This window comes from Myotis brandtii, unplaced genomic scaffold (genome assembly GCF_000412655.1).
Source record: "Myotis brandtii unplaced genomic scaffold, ASM41265v1 scaffold813, whole genome shotgun sequence".
Classification (NCBI taxonomy): Eukaryota; Metazoa; Chordata; class Mammalia; order Chiroptera; family Vespertilionidae; genus Myotis; species Myotis brandtii.
Window position 1 is genome coordinate 1,642,854 of NW_005371287.1, and position 13,566 is coordinate 1,656,419.

Below are 13,566 nucleotides of genomic sequence, written 5' to 3' on the forward strand. Positions count from 1 at the left end.
TATATATATTAAATATCACAGAGCCCAGACATAATTAAAATGATATGCTTTTAAAAATATGATCATCCAACATTCAAACTGGTTGTATTATAGATTAGGAAGTTTTTGTAACCTGTTCGTGTGAAATGATAGATCCATTGCTATGGTTTTTAATAAGCGCAGAAATAGCCCTCTTTTGTCACTAGTATTTTGTCTAAAAGCATTTCCATCATATTAGCAGGCAGGGAATCAAATGCTTTGGGATTTGCCTGCAGGCATCAGAAGGACTAAACACCTCCATTATTCTGGGGATAGGCATCACATCATCAGGTGTGACATCCTGAGTGCCTACTATGTGCCAGTCCCAAGGGTCAGTAAAGGTATGCCCACAGAGAGGAGACATACATAGGCTGAGAAAGTAACCTGCAAGTGAAGTCACACTTCCACGGTTAGAAATGTAGGAAATCCTGGGCAACCTCAGCTATGGGGGCATGTGGGAGAACAAGCTGAGCTGGGGATGTACTGAAATGTTTCTCTCACTTTTAACAACACCTGAACTGGCCTTACAGTACAGAGTGCCACTAAAATGCCCAACGTGGAGACCTCTGCGTGTGTGTACCTGAAGAAACAGATATGAAGTCTCCTTTTTCAAGTTCAAGTGTCTAATTTTGGCCATAACTGGATCCAAGTTCAATTAACTAAGTTCAACCTACTAACAAATCATTAAAATAAAATATTCACGTTAGGATTATTAAAACATAATATATACTGAAATGTAGTGGAGACAGTTGTATTCCATAACCTTAAAATTGAAATGGAAAATGAAAGTAAGTGAAAGGACTGTAGATGCAGGGAACAGATAGAGTGACGTGGCTAAAGCACTTCCGTTCCCTAGACTAACAACATCACTCTGGCCCTTCACACCCTTTAACTTTACCAAAACTGGCATACAAGAGAACCTGTTTCTGGACATAATGAACTTTTCCCACCTCAGTAGTTCTAAAGACCAAGAATGTCAGGTGTTAGAGCAGCCACAGCATTTGTAGTGACAGACCAAATAAACATAACTGGCTTAATTAAAACTAGCCCCTACCTCATAGGTGGCCAGCCGGTCTAAGTAGGTTAATAATTTCAGTCTACAACGGCAGAGTTCCTTCTGTTCCAGCGTTAACCTGTTTTGAATGAATAAATCAGGCCACTTAGTTACCAAAAAAGCACATTTCTCTAAGAGTTAAAATAAAAAAGACCTATAGTCTATTGAGCCCCCAATTCATGAAATAGCAGACAAAAGCACAAAGGTAAAATATGAAATGCACTTGATGCAAGTTGCTGAAACCATTTAGAGCAATTATCGCCAGTAAAGGACAGAGTTAGGTGACTCATTCTTTTAGAGAAATTGCCAAAGGAGCAGTAATACACCCCTTACTCTGAAAAGTGCACTAGGCGAAGCAGTTCTCCTCTCCTCCTGCGCTCCTTCTCCTTTGCATTCTGGGTGGGCTCGTCCTCAGGCAAGAGCTCCTCATAGGAGATGCCCTCGATGTCTATCTCACCAGGTAACGTGAATCTGCAGGAAAAGAAAACACACATCTATTTTGATTTTTTTTTAAATTTCATGTAGTGAAAACCCACTCTCCCCTACGGTGACTGACTTTATCATTAATTGGATTTCCATGGAAACAACTCCTCACTGGAAAGAAAGCTGTTGCCACTGTAACAAAGTGGCTCACTGGTTATACCCCTAGGGATGGACAATGTCACCAGGTTATCAGTGATCAGCACATCGAGAAATTTTAAAAATCAAGAAAATGAAAACTACTTAGGAAAAAAATGCACCCAATGTGAAACAGCCTATGAAGAAAATGTTGCCCAAGTTTACAATTTGAATCACTTCTATTTAAGGTCTCAGAATGATAATGAATGTAGGTCTCCTTTACGTTATTTATGTATCAGATATCCTATCGCATTTATATCTCACAAAAATGTTCCAAATGTCTGGTGAGCAATGGCTCTCAGCAAATCACTTTATTTTACTATGAACTGACATTTGTACTGGGCTTAAAGGTTTATGAGGTGCTTCCACCAGATATACAGTTTCATCACTCCAGGTGATTCTGGGAGGCCGGTATGATGTCACAGATAAAGAGAGTAGATGAGCCCGGCTGGCATGGCTCAGTGGTTGAGCACCGACCTATGAACCAGGAGGTCACGGTTCAATTCCTGGTCAGGATACATACCTGGGTTGTAGGCTCGATCCCCAGTGCATGGGGCGTGCAGAGGGCGGCCAATCAATGATTCTCTCTCATCATTGATGTTTCTCTCTCTCTCCCTCTCCCTTCCTCTCTGAAATCAATAAAAATATATTTATTTAAAAAAAGAAAGTGAATGAAGCTCATACTTGCCTAAGGGGACTCATTGGCCTTATTGGCACACTAGGTATGTGCCTTAAGCCCAGAGCTTAGAAGTGGCCAGTGTTCGGTAAATGTTTGTAGCATCTGCTCTTTTCCTATCATCAGGCTATCATATGTAAATACATTTCACTAAAAGAAAAGACAACTGGGACCTCAGATAAGACAACATTGATCAAAGGCAACTGCTTCATCACAGAATAACCTAAATAGAGGAATGTTTATCCTTCCCAGTGTCTCAGCTTAAAAGCATTCACAATGTCAGCTGCCCTTCTGCGCTCCAATCCTTCTGTCACCAACCTGCCCTCATCCACTCCTCTCCCTATTGCCAAGAGCGCCTCCAGGTCTGTGCCCTTCAGTCCATACTGCAGCAGCTCTTTCGCAGCATCCACGTTTTCAGGAACTCTTTCCAGACACTCATGAAGAACCCAGGACCGTTTCTTTATTTTACTCTGGATGCAAAGAAAATGAAACACAGAGGCATCAATCAACCCAGACCATCCATTAGCAGCTGACAGCTGCCATCTAGAACTGTAAAGCTATACCTCAAGGAGCCTAGGCAGCTGCTGGAGAGGGTCAATAGAATCAAGGTAATTCCCACTCCCCAGTGATGATTAGAATTCAATGTCGCGAATGTGGTTCCAACTGCTGTCTTTCTTCTTTTAATGAAACACAAAGCTACGTATTCATTTTTGGAAACAGAAAAGAAAAAACTTTCCAAACGTTTATAGTTGCTTTTTACTTTTCACTGGGGCTATATAATAGAGCAGAAAATAAAGCAGAAAGCCCAGATAAGATGGAACCAGCGTACGTAACTTTGAAACAAATCTAATGAGGCAGAGCACATCGAGGTTCTGTGTCTATTTGACCATGAGATGTGTCACTAAGTATGGATGATAACTGAATCACAGAAGTCATATCATGCTGTTCTTTGGAAAGACCAAGGGCCTATTCCTCCCTCCCAACTGCTTCCTCTGACTCCATTCAAAACCCTTGACTTGCCCTCTTCATAGAAAAACTCATTAGTGTTACAAATTTGAAGATTTGACTCGTACCCTATATTCTTTTACACATTCTAGCATATCAATTCTTTCTTTAAATGTCTCTTAATTCATTTCCCCTTCTCCGTGTCTGTGGCCTGCATTCCAGTCTCTGTCATCAATACCCAACACCTGCGACACTGTAGGAGTCCTCACCCTTTGCAGGGTTCCCCCACCTTGCTCCTTCCACTCCAGTTCATCTTCTACACCACCTTCTCCTGCACCTCCACAGTCAGATCGCCACAATCATCCTCCACCCCGTGAAGACATAAGGCCTAAGTCATCATGCGCTTTCAACAACCCCCCCAAACCCAAACCAATGTGTCTTTCCAATCACATTTCACAGTGCTCCCTCTTGCAGACCATCAGACCCAGCAGACTGGTTTACTTACAGAGCTCATTATTCACCCAAGAAATATTTACTGCCAGGCACTGGACTAGACTGGAGGACACAGCAATGAATAAGACAGATGTGGTCACTGGCCTCATGAATCATGCTCATGTTCTTCCAATTTGCTCAGACATGTGTCTCATTAAGAATGTGGTCCCTCTCCCCTCTCTGGAAAGCCTACTTTGAGTCCTTTCTCATCCCTGCTCAAAACGTCTTCACTAGCGAAAGCCTCCCATAACCACTGGGTCTGTAATGACCGCTCCCTCACTGGGTTCCCACAGTACTTAGGTGGAATCTTCTGTGCAGTTATTTATATCTTGGGCATGAAGCTTGTCCTCTCAGTCAGATTACAAGCTCCCTCATAGAAAAACCCATTATACAGCGGCTTCACCGCCCCCCTCCTTCACCGTCCCTAGCACCACCTCTCATTGAATTTCACTTCCCAGTGAGGAGGAAGCCTCCCAGACTATGCCCGCCCACTCCAGTGGGAGTTTTTTCTTTTCAGTCCTAGACATGGCTCCTATCTACCAGCCCTGAGCTGAAAAAGTGCCGATGGCGGGTTTCTTGCTTGCCAGTCTCTAGGGTTTTCCAATCCCCACTCATTGACGTACCCCAGCAATAGGCACCCGGCTTGCCCATCCACCCCGCCTTTTTCTGCCTGCCAACTTGGGCAATTATGGAGCGAGCTCAGCAACTGAGGAGCAGTCCTGGCCCACAACATCCGGAGGACTGCAATTCTGTCCAGTGTGCTGCAACCACTCCTTGTCCAAGGAGGGCTGGACCCCTGCCGGGGAGGAGCCTCCCTTCCGAGGCCGTCCCCCCGGGTACGCTCCTTCAGCCCTGGGTGGAAGGAATTCCTTGACGTCCTCTTTACCCCTTTATAGTTAATCTGTTGTTACTGTAAAATAATTCTCACATTCACACTTTCCCTGCCCTAATTACCGAATGGGTTCTGGCTCCTGGTGGGGCCCTGACTGATATAGGTAAAGAGAAGTAACTGAGGTAGATGAGGAGGAAGGATTAGCCCAAAACCAGGCAGTTCGCTGGTTTATCAGTAAATATTCATTCCTGTGTCTCCAGCACCAAAGTCCAGCTACAGGGCCAATAAAATAGGGTAACAAGGTCATTTTTCCGGGTTGAGTAAAACATACTTCATCAGCTTCAGAGAAGTCAGCAATATAAAGTACTCTCATATGCAGCCCTTTAGCTAAAAGATGTTCCATAAATTGGAATATTACCACCTTACCAAGATCTTGAAACCTACCAGGTAGTTCTGAATGGAAGCGATGTTGACCGCCGACTTCCTCCACTGCCTCTGGTACACGAGGTCAGTGTCCAGGCCGTAGGTCTGCGCCAGAGACAAGGCCTCCTCATACTCTTCACTCTCAATCTTCGGACAAGGAAAGGGACACAGGAGCGTTACCGAGCTGCCCCAGGTCACAGGGATGATGTGATGAGCGATGAACCCCCCCTAACCTGGTCAGCATTCCTAACTAGTCTCACGGCAGACAGACCCAGCGTTTACCTGAGCACTTTCACACAAGCGGAGAGAAGAGGAGGAATGCTCACGCTTACAGAGCAAACCCAGAGGGGCAGTGCCAGCAGCCTGCGCTGGTGCAGGGCTCGGCCCAGGTCGCTCAGCAGCAGCACCGCTGGGAGCACCCTGTGCGACCCCCTCTGCCTCCACGCAGAGCCCGTGAGAAAGCGCACGAGCAGGTCCCCCACACCACCTGGAGCCTAAGGACACAGCTGCAGGGACCCACACAGGCCACGGGAGGGGCAGCAGCATCCCGGGCTCAGCCACAGCGTGGACAGGCTAAGTGAATTCATCTTTCATCACTTTTATTTTCAGGACTCAGGCACAAAGACCTGCATTATTTTCAAAAGTTAAATACTATTGATGATTTAAACATGTTGATAATATAAAACCCCCCCACCCTTTTTCTTTTAATCCTCACCCGAGGATATTTTTTTCCATTGAGAGTGGAAAGAAGGTGGGGAGGGAAGAGAAGAGAGGAAAGAGAGAGAGAGAGACATTGATGTGAAAGAGACAAATCAATTAGCTGCCTCCGGCACTCTGCCCCTATCAGGGCCAGACATCGAACCTGCAACCCAGGTACAGGCCCTGGACCTGGAATTGAACTCACAACCCTTCAAAACGAGGGCCGGTGCTCTAACCACTGAGCAAAGCCAGCCAGGGCACAATTTCTCTTTAAATTCCTTCCTTTATTAAAGAAAGAGGTTTTGGTCTCAGTCCCAGAGGTGAACTCCGGGCTCCCCGAGCACGGCCGGAGGATGGCTCACCTTGCGGTGGTACAGCTCCTCGGGCGTGGTGGAGCGCAGGCTCACGAGGCGGTAGTGCTTGGTGATGGCCCGCGGGCGCTTCCGTGGCGGGGCAAACCGCTCCATCTCGGTCACCAGGTACAGGCCCTGTTTGACGTAACCGAAGTAGCGAGCCTTGGCAGACACTTCCTGATCAGAGTCGGCGTCCTCCTCCCCTTCGTCGTCTTCCGCACCCCTCGTCTCCAAACGAGAGCGTTTGGGGGCAAGTTTGATCTCACACTGAACGGTACAGAGACATGTTAAACTAATAGTGAGGAACCAAAGACAAGTGTTAGCGTTAACGAGAAAAACACTTTTAATTCTACTCTGGTTTGATTCCTTGCATCAGGCGTGTGATTAAAACTAAAAATGGAACTCAAAGGCACCCAACAACAAACATGATCTACGTCAACAGCTCCAGAAGCGTTCAAATGCACTGCTGGCTGCTGATCTCCGAAACTAAAGCCCGCTTTAATAATAAGTCATTAGGGTGATCTCGTGCATACACGCCTGGTGATTATTCTAGGGACATGAAGGAGTCGAGAATGTTAATTTCTTCACTGCTGCTATTTTCATACCAGCTGTGGAGAAGTAAGACGATGATTTGTCTTATCTATTTAGAAAAGGAACATGAACGTATGTATCTCCTCGACTGAGAAAAGTGTCCAGGAGCTTCACAAAGTTCTGAGTCTGGAAGCCTGACTGGTAAAGATAACTTTCATTTCAGACTTAACAGAGTTGGCTTAGAAGCTAGGCCTTAATTCTCTCCAAATAACACAGACTGCGTAACAAACTTTGAGGCGAAAAATATTTGTCCATCTACATCGAAGTGAAAGCTATTGAAGGATGCTAGCCTTCAAAGACTTACAATCAGAATTTTAAATGACCAAGACATAACTTTAAATTACTAGCCTCTATTTTCCAGTCTTTTGTCATGATAAACAAGCTTTTCTTACTGAAAAAACAATTTTTTAAAATTGTCATATTCATAGAAATAGGTTAAAGTCTATATTTCTTAGGTAGCAATAACTTTTACATTTTAAAATGATTAATCTAGAAAAAAAGAAAAAATCTATCATGTCAGTGAAGAAAAAATAGTTATAGATAGCAAAATGACTATCCATTTTCCTCATTCTTCTACAATGCAAAAATTTTAACTGACTAAACAACAGATCTTTTTTATACTGCACTCAATCTGTGATTCCAATCACAGACTTTTGTTCTTAAAGCCAAAATTAGAAAATGGGATAACAAATTAAAAAAAACAACAACAAAAAAACCAGATCTTGCCCTAGCCAGTTTGGCTCAGTGGGTAGAAAGCATGGACTGAAAGGTCCCGGGTTCAACTCCGGTCAAGGGCATGTACCACGGTTGCAGGCTTGATCCCTAGCCCTCCTCAGGGTGCCTGCAGGAGGCAACTAATCGATGTGTCTCTCTCACATCGATGTTTCTCTCTCTCTCCCCCTCCCTTCCTCTCTCTCTAAAAATCAATGGAAATATGTCCTCGGATGAGGATTAACAAAATGAAAACAAATACAGAGCTTTAGGTTGTGGGTGAAATTCATGTTTTCTTTCAAGCACACAGAGGCTCTGGAAGGAAAGCATTACCTCCAAACTTAAAAATCCCCCGTCGTGGGCAGCGGTGACTTGAGGTGCCGGTTCAAACCACTCACAGGATTTTCCCAGTAGATTCTTCAAAGTTTTCACGGAGGAAACGGTCAAAGCCCCTGAGCAGCGAGCCAAGATCACGGCACTGTCTGCCCACCAATTCACATCCACAAGCGGGTACAAGGACTCTTTATCTAACGGGGAAAAGGGAACCAATGCTCATGCACCTGCCAGTGTGGGCTAGCTACACACACCTGGCCCAATAATCAACTCAACAACCAGACTGGGCACTGAAGATATGGCAAATAATGAGAACAAATGAATTACAAGTCATCACTCTAATTCTAACAAAACGGTAATCTATAATATTAAAAGGGTAATATGCTAATTAGACCAAATGTCCTTTCGGGCGTCATTCCGGATGTCCTTCCAGACGAAGCCGGGGCCCAAGCTAAGCAACCTGGGTCCCAGGCACCTGCCAGTGGCAGTCAGAGGGAAGCAGCCCGGGTCCCAGGTGCCGGCGGGAAGCCGGTGCAGGAGGGAAGCCGGTGCCGGAGGGAAGCCGGTGCTGGCAGCTGGGGGAAGGAAGGCCTACTCTTGCATGAATTTCCATGCACTGGGCCTCTAGCTTACTTAATAAACACCTGAGTACCAAGAATTTGCCAAAGTTCAAAATTACAGGGATGCAGAGTTCCTCTCAGAAAATGAAACATACAGCACTCTATTTCACATTTTCAACATAACAAACTAAAAGGTAGGTGGGTACAAAGTGCACAAATCATCAAGGTTATAAAATATTTTGGAAAATATTCATACATCACTTTTCAGACAAACAGTAATATGAGAATTATACCCTTTTAAAAAATACAAGACAAATGTATGATGGGTTTCAACTCTGACTGCCTCTCACACTCGTGAAGGGGATCAGGGTAAGGGCCGACCCAAAACACGCCACTTCAACATAAATACTTTAAGCTGAAGGAATTCAAGAAACTCAAAGTTCTTTTCCTTTGTCTTGTCACTTCTCTAAAATGTATTGTCCCTTTTCTAAGACGCTATAGAAGCCCAATTTCCAACCAACCCTTGGAGTTCCTCATCTGGGGGTGCTCCCACGGGTAAGCGCCCTGTGCATGCTACTAGGCTTCTACTTGTTTTCCTCTTGTTACTCTGTCTTTTGTCTAATTTTCAGGGCTCAGCAAAAGCCCAAGAGGATGAAAAGAAAAAGATTTGTTCCCTCCCCTACATCCATTACGTCATCTAAAGAGCACCTTTAGTATACAGTCGGAGTCTCTTAAGGTGTTTAAATATCATATTTCACAGGACTCACCTTTGACTTTTTTCCTCTTCTCCGCAGAGAGTGTCCAGTCGGGATTGAGGTCATCGAACCCTGGCTACATAGGAAAACATGCACGTGTGACTTGCTGAGTCCGCAGTGTAAGGGATGAGAACATCATCAAGGCCCTGCTTCCCTTTGACCTCTCCGTTCACCTAGTTAAAATCTCCTCTCCTTACACTTGAAAAGCAACTGTTCTTACACTTAAAATGTGCACATTGGGTGTTGGGACTGAATTTGAAGAAAACAGTATGCACGAGACCATAAGACAGCAAGTAAGTATACAACTAGCACAAACGGAAGCAAGATACACTAACGACTGATTCTGCACACTCACACCCACTCGCCCTGACAGACGGGAAGACAGCCGTGCCCCTGGGAACACCAGTCCGACCCCGGCCACTGTCACTGAGCAACCCCTTCAGGCTTGGCTTCCATGGCTCTGAGCCTGGATTCCACAACCTCCAAGCAATCCAGTTCTGTCTATGACTAAAAATCTACTAAGTTAAGTATATAAGCATGCATCTTTAAACTGAGTCCATTCATGTTCTAATCTCACGGCAACATAATGTTCTATCCACCTTTGTGGATGCAAGGACACATCATTATCTCTCAAACATCCTAAAACAACTGCAATTACACCACTATCAGACTCCCTTTTGGCTCCCAGTTAATTACTTAATCTTCAGAATTACAATAGTACAGAAAAAGACCCGTCCCAAAATAAGAATCATTTGGGCATTTATCTGAAATCTTCAGGCTAAAAAAGTGATGCTATACTTAAGTCAAATATGCTTTTAATGCCTGGCCAGTGTTGATCAGTGGCTGAGCATTGACCCATGAACCAGGAGGTCAAGGTTGGATTCCCAGTCAGGGCACATGCCTGGGTTTCAGGCTCAATCCCCAGTAAGGGGCATGCAGGAGGCAGCCGATCAATGATTCTCATCATTAATGTTTCTATCTCTCTCCCTCCCTTCCTCTCTGAAATCAATTAGATATAGACAGATATATAGATATAGATATATGGATATATAGAGATAGAGATAGAGAGATAGAGAGATATAGAGATATGCTTTCACCTAATATAACACTGTAAACATATATATGCTATTACCAATTTATCAGTGGCTATTGACACTATTAAAATTGCTATTTCTTTCCATGGCTTGAAAGAACTTCCTACCCTCTACTACTATAATAAGTCACTCAGAGTAGTCCCTGAGAACAGAAGATCTAATTCTTTAAACTTTACCATAAAAGGCTACATTTATTTGGGGGAGGGAGAGGAAGGCTAAGTTTATATACTAAAGGAAGAAATAGATTGTCCTGGTTGACCTCATCAGCCTTCAACTCCGAGGACTCTGCAGAAAACCGTGAGCTGGCCATGCTTTAGACATGTGACACACGCTCTGTAGGCAGAGAATCGTGAGCTGGTCATGCTTTAGACATGTGGTACACGCTCTGTAGGCAGAGAACCGTGAGCTGGTCATGCTTTAGACACGTGGTACACACTCTGTAGGCAGAGAACCGTGAGCTGGCCATGCTTTAGACACGTGGTACACACTCAGTAGGCTGATGCTCGGAGGGCAGATCACCAAGCTCCCATGACCCAGCAGAGCAAAGCAGGGGACTCACTCCTGGCACCACATTGATGTGTTCTGAAGAGAATCTCCATGTTACCCCTCTTTGTATGACCTGCTACCACATGTCTGCAAACAGCCTAAGGTGCCCTCACTTTAGCGTCGTGGTCGCCTGGAGAAGGATATCCCAAGAAACAGTTATAGATTTTGCATAGAAAGGCTGTGATGGCTAAACCAGCAGTTTCTTCACATGTAAGAATTTTTATCTGTTTTTTTTTAATGGCTAGAGCTAAATATAGTGAAGCCCCTGCCTCTGACAACATAAAAAGAACCTTTCAAAAGTGTATTCATTCCACAAACACTTATTAACATTTAACATGCCAAGCCCCATGTTAGACCCCATGGAAGCAGCACATATGCAGAATCTATGTCAAGGAGCTCACAGTAGTGAGGCCGTGGAATCAGCTGTGAATTGTACCAACATTCAGCACCTGAATGGTCATCTTCTTACTCATCCCTCATTGACTCATCCATCTAACAACACTAGTCCTTACCTACTATGAGCCAAAAAGAAAATAAAATGGAAAGGAAAAAGGTAAGTTTTCTGTCTACTATGTCTAAGGAAGAACAAAGAGGCAAGTAATAAAACTTCTTCAGAGAAAAATTAAGGCCAAAAATGAGATGTAAATATATAAACATAACATATGGGAAGTGTTTGAAATGAAAATCACTTAGCAGTTTACTGTATTCCAGAGATGAACAAAGCTCCCCACGCGCAGATTTCCAGCCAGATGGATTTTCGTACTGACAATGAAAGCCAAAGTCTTGAATCAACTCAAAACCAGAGAGCAGTAAATCAGAACAGGCACTGGCACTGCTATCTTTAATCATTAGATTTTATAGAGAAAATAATCACACAAAGCACAACATAAAAACTACTAAGCTGCACATACAGAAAGAAAGGCCCAGAGGAGCTGCACCCACAGTTTGGTAAAAGAGTTTACGTTTGTACAGGGCAACTGTAACATCAGCTTCTTCTCAGGCAAGGCTGCAGGAAAAATTACGAGCTCTAGCTACATCCTATACATTGTCACAGCATCTATTTTAACACGTCAAGTGCCCAGTCAGTCACTGGTGACTGACCCTATACTTTCAGTCCAGAAGACACAACAGCCTGGGCGCTTAACGTGTTAAACTAAGTGGCTGGTACACTCATTTTCCAGGGCAGCCACAGAGGGAGGCAGAGCCCTGTCCTGCGAGGCTGGCCCAGCGTCACCTGACTATGGCTAGCGGAGGGAGAGAAGCTGTTCACATGTCTCTGTTTTCAGCCTGTGAGGAGCACACATCGAGCCGCTCACATGTTAACATCACCTCCCCAGTCTTTACATAGTGAAGTGCAGAGCTCCAGGGGGAGGCATTCGTGTCAATGGCACGGGCTCTCTGCCCGTTTCCCACCAATACCGCAGCTCGTACCTGATTTGCTCAGATGAAGTTGGTATGTCTCAATGTAAGCACTATCAGAAGATACTCTGAAAAAAGGTGTGCCCTATGAAATCACAGGGCCTGGTCAAAATGAAATCTTAATTCTAAAACTAACATTTAATGACCTAAGCTCACCGCATTTAGCACTATTCCTATCTATTAAAATGAGTATAAACCCATTTTTAACTTAATAGGGTTTCTGTGAAGCAAATGAAACAGATGAAAACTGCTCTCTGGACAGCCAACCCTTAAGGCACAAATGCTATTTATGCCCAATAGTCCTTCCTGCCGACACCATCAGCTGAACTGATGTGCCTTTCCTCTGAGCTTATCTTCTCATAATATTAACTTATGTTATTGATTTGTTTATCATTTCCCTTGCAAGACTATGAACATCTTAAGGGCAAGGACTGGGACTTACTGCATTTTCTACTCTGGCATTTGGTAGAGATTCAAAAAATCGCTGAACTTTATCTTATGATGATTGTTATGAATATAGTAGCTACTTACTCTTTATAGTACTGTTACGAGCTTCACAGCACTTACTCTAGCATGCTAGATTTTAATGACTCCTTCGCATATCAAAGGCCAAATCTAAAATGCCCAATCCAATGTGATTGACCCCCAGGATACAGGTGGGAGACTTGAGCAATGTGTGGGTGCTCACACTCCCTTTGCGGGACAGAGTTACCATCCTCCTCTCCTGCCCACCCCAGCATGTACTGTGGACATTATTATAAAGTTAAGGGTTTAGCAATGACAGGCTATCTCAATTATTTATTCTAGAACCTGGGACACACTAACTAGCTCAGAGTTCAACATCTCTGAGAGAAGAGATCCGTGTTACATTCGCCGAAAGAAAGGATTGTCTCTGTTCTTTTAAAGATCATCCAATAAATAAAGTCTAATAAACAGGGTTTTTTCTGACCTTTTTAAAATGCATTTGTTTTCCAACATGGTCATGGAAAGAGCATGGGCATCAGCTCCACTGCTTACCTGAGACTAACCTGGGGACAAGTGCTCAGGAAATAAGCAGACAGCTTGGGTCCCTGGATCCCAGCCACGGGAGGTAAGAGGGAAGCTCACTGAGGTACCCCAGGTCAACCAGGCCACAGCAACGCCTTCTACACCAGAGACTAACTTCTAGCCCGATGTCATCTCCTGCCACCATGCACCTGCTCTGCCATTTCTGAATGCCCTTCCATTCCTCTCCCATTACTTTACTGATGACCTAGTCCAACTACTGAGATATTTAGTTATTCATTCCTGAGTTTCAAGATTTTTAAACTATTTTAATAGAATCATTATAAAATTCCAATTAGTGAATAACATTATGAATTAAAGAGTAATGGATTATACTGGCATTAATTGGCAACTAAGACCAAAAAAAATGTTTAAAAGATGAGCGTAGGTCAACAGATGTAAG

The 13,566-nt window shown here is 44.0% G+C and overlaps 1 protein-coding gene across 1 annotated transcript in view; it reads right to left on the bottom strand.

The window, feature by feature from the left end:
• NBAS (neuroblastoma amplified sequence) overlaps window positions 1-13,566 on the bottom strand; it is a 201,287-nt gene that overhangs the window by 146,817 nt on the left and 40,904 nt on the right. The window contains exons 13-19 of the mRNA XM_014531591.1: window positions 9,073-9,136; window positions 7,746-7,939; window positions 6,120-6,377; window positions 5,080-5,205; window positions 2,685-2,836; window positions 1,406-1,543; window positions 1,073-1,151 (exon numbers count right to left, since the gene is read on the bottom strand). Coding sequence (XP_014387077.1) covers window positions 1,073-1,151; window positions 1,406-1,543; window positions 2,685-2,836; window positions 5,080-5,205; window positions 6,120-6,377; window positions 7,746-7,939; window positions 9,073-9,136 — 1,011 coding nt within the window. The remainder of the gene's footprint in view (window positions 1-1,072; window positions 1,152-1,405; window positions 1,544-2,684; window positions 2,837-5,079; window positions 5,206-6,119; window positions 6,378-7,745; window positions 7,940-9,072; window positions 9,137-13,566) is intronic.